Source organism: Erigeron canadensis, chromosome 4 (genome assembly GCF_010389155.1).
Source record: "Erigeron canadensis isolate Cc75 chromosome 4, C_canadensis_v1, whole genome shotgun sequence".
Taxonomy (NCBI): domain Eukaryota; kingdom Viridiplantae; phylum Streptophyta; class Magnoliopsida; order Asterales; family Asteraceae; genus Erigeron; species Erigeron canadensis.
In genome coordinates this window covers 3,394,479-3,401,665 of record NC_057764.1, presented here as the reverse complement: position 1 = coordinate 3,401,665, position 7,187 = coordinate 3,394,479, and the positions used below count along the sequence as shown (strand labels likewise).

The following is a 7,187-nucleotide window of genomic DNA, read 5'->3' as shown; positions in this document are numbered from 1 at the left end:
TATGTCCTCACAACAAGTGTTTGAAACTTCCCAAATAAACTTGTTGGGGGTGGCAAAAGATAGTTTTGGAAATGGTCATGGAATTCCCGGTTAGGTCGTGTACATCCGAGTTCAAGATTCACCTAACCGGATAGATTGAACAGAGAAAACTCCCTCTATGTACTCATTTTTTCGTCCTCAGCTAACGAGATTATTTACTTTACTTGCTTAAGGACACACGTTTATATGTAAACTTATTAGCTTTTTGAAAATTCGACAAGCCAATAAACGCCTAAAATAAGCTAAAATCTCTGCTTTACTCAAACGCCTTATGGCCTTTTAGACTAGAAATCTGATTTAAAGAAGCCATTGTTAAGAAGCTGTGGTATTCAAAAGAGGGCGTGAAGGTCTCAAAAGAACCGCAGTTCAAACCTCCTTTCTTGAAGCAGCCCAAAAGTCCAGATATAACTTGAAGCATACTCTTAATGACCAAATTTGAACAAAAGAAGGGTGAATGCTCAATCAGAACATTTGTGTATAAATAAAACAAGCTGATTTGCTATTATTTATAATGTAATTTCAATATTTTGTAAACAAGCAAGGAAAGGTCCAACCTGTGGTTGTTGTGTGTTGACTGTTTCCCTTAGTTAATTGTATGAAAAGTGCTTTGTTGGAAATCTCTTGGTTATTCCAAATGCATTCCTGATGTATAGTTTTTGGTTAGTGAGTCAACTAGTCAAGTCAACCCCAGTACAGTTGACCCTTTATGCATAATGGCATCTTTAGGAGCATATCTCTAAAGACCATTTTCATGTGCAAGATGTTATCTACTGGGCTTTTATTTATCTTAACTGTTTTGAATATCGTTGTTCATTACTTGCGGAAACATCAGGAAGAAGGGCATGGTGAGAGGAAGGTATCATCATCTTGTTTGTCCTCTGATCACCTATGCCGTCGCTTTTCACTTTGGCAAATCAAACTGGCGACCCACATTTTTGATGCGGCACTGGTTATCGGAAAAGGAGGGTTTGGAAAAGTATACAAAGGTACCATTGACCATGGATCAACAACTGTTGCCATCAAACGGTTAAATTTTGATTCCAACCAAGGATCTGCTGAGTTTTGGGCAGAAATCGAGATGCTTTCATTGTTTCGGCATAGTCACATAGTCTCTTTAATAGGATATTGTGAATCCAGTCAAGAAAAGATCCTTGTTTACGAATATATGCCCCATGGAAGCCTTCAGGATCATCTGCGTGAAAGACGAGATGGGAGAAGTGGTCCTCAGTTAACATGGATTGAACGTCTCAAAATATGCATTGGTGCAGCACGTGGTTTGGACTACCTGCACACTGTTACTGGTGTTCGACACAGAGTCATCCATCGTGACATCAAAAGTTCAAACATCCTATTGGATGATAACTGGGAGGCTAAGGTTTCTGACTTTGGTTTGTCCAGGAATGGGTCCAGCAAATCATTCATGTACCACAAATGTTTATACCAATCGGATTAGAGGCACATTTGGCTATATGGATGCCGAGTACTTCTTAACTCACAGGCTGACAAGAAGGTCTGATGTGTATGCATTTGGTATTGTGTTATTTGAAGTTCTGTGTGGGAGACCTGCTGTAGACCTCAGACTGGTCGAGGAGCAACGTAGTCTTGCTGGATGGGCCAAAAACATTAAAAAAGGAAAATTGGATCAAATTCTCGATCCCTGTTTAGGAGAGCAAATCGTGCCTGATTGCTTAAAGGAATTCAGAGAAATTGCCTACAAATGCCTTCTGAATCGTCCAAAGGAGCGTCCTACAATGGCAGAGGTAGTAGCGAGGCTCGAGTTAGCATTGAGTTTACAAGAAGCATCAACTCTTAAGTTGCAGGCAAAGCTTGTCACCACTAGCAGAGAAGATGATGAAGAAGATGTTGGAAGCATCAATGAAGGCCGTGTTAGTTCTCTGAGTGACGCTGTTATTGTTTCTACAGAGCAGATAAAAGTTCATGCCGATAAACGCCCGGCAACATCTTCTATCAGGCATGGTGGAAGAGTGCCATTTATTAAGAAAGCATGGTCATTGTTCTCTACCCTAACTCCAGCCAATACTGGTAACGTATTTGAATGTGTTAGTTTCTATTTATATCACATTCAATATTCTGATATACCAAAATACGGAGTATAAATTCACCACTCCATCCCTACAAAGTAAGAGGTCTAATATCAGTATATAACTTAATATTCGATTAGTGTTTGTAACTTGTAAGGATACAATTCTTCCCTTTTCTCAAAATGGAAAAAAGTTCATGTTAATTTATATTTAATCGGGTTATTTTTAACGACAAATTTGGATCACTGACGGGTCACTGGCCCAACATGGAAAACCCCAATATTTTGTTCCGTGTGGGAGTTGAACCCATGACCTCCCCATTATTGAAGTCACTCGGTGCCTCACCTCAATCACTTGGCCCGAGGATCATTCATCATTGGTGATTTAATCATGTGTGAAATCTTAATTTATATATAATTATTTGTGAATTCTTAATATAAGCCTATAAGATTTCATCTTGATTTTAAACTGTACTATTCTTTTCCTTTAGCAAAATAGAGTAAATGAAGCTTAAAAAAAAGCGTTGCTTGAAGTTGCAGGACGTAAAAGTTTGGAAGCCTGGAGATTTGCCTTTAACACAATAAAGGTTGCAACTGGTAACTTCTCTAATGCTAATGCGCTTACAAGTGGAGATTATATCTCTATCTATAAGGTACATTGTATATGCATAATTTCATAAATAGACATTCTAAGCTTGTATGCTGGTTAGCATGTAGATTGGCTCAAGTTTAAGTCTATGTTACATGACATCTTTAGGGCATACTACAAAATGGCCAACAGATAGCTGTCAAAAGGCTTACTCGGTGTGAATACACTGACATTGGGCCTATAAACCAGTTACTATGGAGGTTGATAAAACTTCAGCATAGGAATGTGACCCGGTTCATGGGTTTTTGTGTGGAGGGTAAAAAGATGTATCTTATACAGGAATTCATGCCCCGTGGAATTCTGAAGGATGAACTAGTCTTTGGTAAGCCAATCTTGTATCTCATCACTCATCATATCATTTTTAATGTTTCAGAAGTTAGATGTGAAGAGTTTATCAGTTTTAAAGCTAGATGTCATCGTATTGACCTCAAATCAGGCGAAATCTATTATTAGTTGAAGTCCTAGATTATTAGTTGCGGCTCAGTTATTCTGGTTTACTTTGAATCACTTGCTAAGATATGCTCTCAATCAGAGAGAGAAAGACTGTCTGTATCGTTAACTAGAAATCCACCTGCGCTTTATGCAACTTTAGATGGTTTCTAGAATATTTAAATTCAAATTTAGGTCAAAATTGAAATTTTAGAAATAAATTTCAAATTTTTTATAATCGGTTAAAAATGGCAGCCAGCTCAGTCGATCACCCAATAGATGGTGGTGGTGTAATATAGAGAGTCGTTGGTATTGTTCAAAAAATATTTTATTATTTTTGTTAAGAATTTAGTTTATTTTATGTTAGTTACGTTGCCAAACAAATAGTTGTTAGATTAATTAATTTCTATATGTAGAAAGTTGTTACAAAATTCAAAAAGTGAGACATATGCCATCTCTTTTGTAACGTTAGTATAGATTATTGGATGATTTCTCTCAGGTAAGCACTGAAATAATCAGCAGGTAAAATTCTACTATGCAAACTACATGCATCTGTAGATTAAATTAATCATTCATTTTTGAGTATGGAATGAGCAGAAAACTTGAATCATAATTTTTTTTTTATCTTTTTCATATAGCTGTAAGTTTTACGAGTATGTATTTCTACGCAGATGGATTTAGAGAGTCTCTGATGGGATGGTTCACTCGTTACAACATCATAGTAGGCCTTGCTCATGCTCTTCTGTACCTTGAAACCGAATTACCTCTTACCGTACCTCTTAATCTTAGTAGAGAAAACATTCTGTTAGATGAACACTTCAATCCAAAAATACCAAGCTGGGCTGTGGCAGGGCTTTTATCTTCGTATGATTCCCAAACATATCTCATTCAGGAGATCATGTAAGTCCATCAATACATCAACTAGGTACTAATGTCTATATTAGTTATCCATATTGCATTTTCAAATAAAGTCGTCATGACTTTTCCACTAGATTCTAAAACTATCATCGCACTTACAGTAGTCGAGAGAACCAAATCGTAATTTAACAATGATTTTCTGGATAGGTTTTTACATGAGTCCGTGCTTTCTTGAAGTTCGCTAAAAACAGTTCATTTTAATCACCAGGTGTAAAATCTAAGAGAGAGAGAGAGAGAGAAAGAGGGGGGGGGGGGGGGGGAGGGAGGGAGGGTTCTTGGATTTTGTCTTTTTGGGGTTTCTCGCAGTGGTGGTGTAAGACGGGGAAAAGAGGACGATATGCCACATTGCTATAGGGTGGAAAAAGAATGTGACATTGTTATTGGATGTGGGAGAATATTGTTAGTGCTGAATTTTGAAATGAGGTTGGTAAATGTGTTCTATAATATTATAGATTATAGCTTATAGATGGGGTTATAGAATTTGCCTCTTGAGAGACTATGTTTGTTGTAGTAGGTATGTATGTTTCTTATTTGGAATTTTTATTTTATTTTATTTTATTTATCATTTAGGCCATTTCAATGTGGTCGAGTACTTTTGGGACCAACCATTGAAACAAAGTGGAAGTGTTTGATGTGGGGAAATGAACATGGGGTGTGGCATCAACCCAAAGGAGGACAAATATATGTTCTAGTAATAGACCCAAGCAAATAGATATGGAAAGTTTCATTTTGTGCCTAATGGAACCAAAGGGAATGATTACTTTGCAATAAATTGGGGGCAATGCTTTAAAGATAACTTAAGAAATACGACTGTTGAAACGAGGATGACAAATTTATGTGGGAAAACTCAATAGGCCTGAAGGATATCAAATTTATGCTATTTCCCTTAGTAAATATGACAATTCTCTTTTTTTTTTCTTTAGTTACAGAAGTCTTTATAAGCTTGATTAAAGAGAGAATATAGATATGCTTCTCTTGTTGATTTAGGGTTAAGTTAAGCATCATTGGATTGAACCTACAAGGCTACAACTTGTAGGGTGTTAGAGAAATCTGTTTATTAATATGGTTCAATCATGTACTATTAGGTACACTTTAGTTGGTTTCCTAATTTGTCTATGTTTTGTTGTTACATATGTGTCAATGTGTGATAAGTCTAGGGTCAATTGTGTCAAGTCTGTAATATATATTCAAATGGTTGTTGAGAGCGGTTATCAGCTATGGCTTGTATAAAGGGGGATAATAATCAATAATACAATAAGTTTGTGTGTGTTAATCATTTCTCCTCCTAAATTCAGTTTTTTTCTTTATCAATTGGTAATAGAGCTAACCGACCTCCGGCCAAGCTCCGATTCCGGTTATCTCTTCTGGCGAGTATTCCGATTGAATCCTAATGTATACTAATCCATAACCTCTACTCGCTCTCAAGAATTGAAGAAGTTACAAAAGGATTAGCCGGCTCAACAGAAGGAGATTCAAGATCAGAATCAAATAATCATTTCATTGAATACGGCGATGGAAGCGCTGAGTCGCGACATGGAGAAATTGCAACAACGACCAACGGCGGTGCGTGGCGAAGCGCGTGGTGAAGGATATCACTCAAATCATTGCAGATTAACGAAATTACATTTTCCTAAATTTGACGGTGATGATGTAGAGTCCTGTATCTATTAGTGTGAACATTATTTCACGATTGATGATATGCCAGAGGAATCAAAAGTCTGATATGCTGCCTTACATATGGAAACCAGAGCACTGCAATGGCATTGAGCTTATTTAAGTTCTAGTGGTAAAACTATGGAGGAAATCACATGGAAGGAGTATTCTAGATCTGCTACAGCTAGAATTGGAACGACGATGGAGGATGCCATAGGAGCATTGAAAGCATTGACTTAGTTGGATGAACTTGATGACTATTGCGATCAGTTTGACTTACTGCTGAATAAGGTTAGTATATGCAAAGAATATGTTGCCAGTTTATTTATTGAAGGTTTGAAACTAGAAATTAAATGTAAATTGAGAATGTTTAGGCCTGACTGTTAAGAGAGACTATTTCATTGGCAAAATTGCAAAATCAAGCCAATAAAGCTTTAGCTAAGCCTATAAGGATATAATACTACTGGATGCAGGTCTAACAACTTGAAAAATAGTACCTACACTGCCATAGGTAAGCCAGCACTTTTACCTACACTTGCTAATGCTATTGTTCCTATTCCTAAGAAAGTGAATAATAGATTTTTAGAAGAGAAAAGAGCTAAGGGTAAATGCTTTTACTGTGATGAGAAATTTACCTTTGGGCATACTAGAGTGTGTAAGGGAAAAATGCAATTATTTGTAGTTGAAGTAGAGGATTGGCCATCGGGGAGATAAAGAACTGATTAATGATAGTCCTGAGGGGAGAGAATTTGTGCCTGTTATACAAGGTGAGCCTAAACTATCTTTGAATGCTATGATGGATGGGAATCCCATCATACTCCACAATGCAAGTTTTGAGGGTCTGTAGGTATGTCTGCATATTTTGGTGGACAGTTCTACCCACAATTTCATTAGTAAAAATGTGGCTGCCAGACTTAGATGCCTTATGTATCTTCCAAGTGTGAAAGTCACAGTGGCAGATGGCAATAATGTGGATTGTATTGATATGTGTAAAGCCTTCCAATGGATGATGCAGGGGGTTTACTTTGAGGCAGATATGTTAGTCATAAGCTTGAATAACTATGATATAGTGCTTGGGGTTCAATGGTTAGAAACTTTGAATGATATCATATGGAACTTTAAGGACCTCACTATGAAATTTAGGGTTAATGGGTAAGATTTTGTATCAAAGGGAAATAGGAAACCTGCCTTGACAACTTGTTCAATGGAAAAGATCAGAGTAATATTGTGCAAGCACAATTGTTTACCATTCAAGAAGTAGGAGAAGAAAGGAAGATGTATAAGCCACAAGTAGGAATTTTAGTGGAAAATACAGCATTAGATACTACTTAAGTATGTTGATGTGTTTGAGACACCAAAAGGACTGCCACCAACCAGAGCAGTAGATCACAAGATTGTTCTCAAAGATAAGAATTTTGATTTAAACCTCAAACCTTATAGATATCCAAGAGCACAGAA

At 36.9% G+C, this 7,187-nt stretch overlaps 1 protein-coding gene across 1 annotated transcript; it reads left to right on the top strand.

Moving 5' to 3' along the window:
- Positions 1–799: 799 nt before the first annotated feature.
- LOC122596823 (interleukin-1 receptor-associated kinase-like 2) lies at positions 800–6,443 on the top strand. The gene is given in 6 exon segments (XM_043769473.1): positions 800–1,449; positions 1,451–2,082; positions 2,621–2,733; positions 2,838–3,051; positions 3,830–4,058; positions 6,203–6,443. Coding segments are annotated over 6 exon segments (2,079 nt in total).
- Positions 6,444–7,187: the final 744 nt, after the last annotated feature.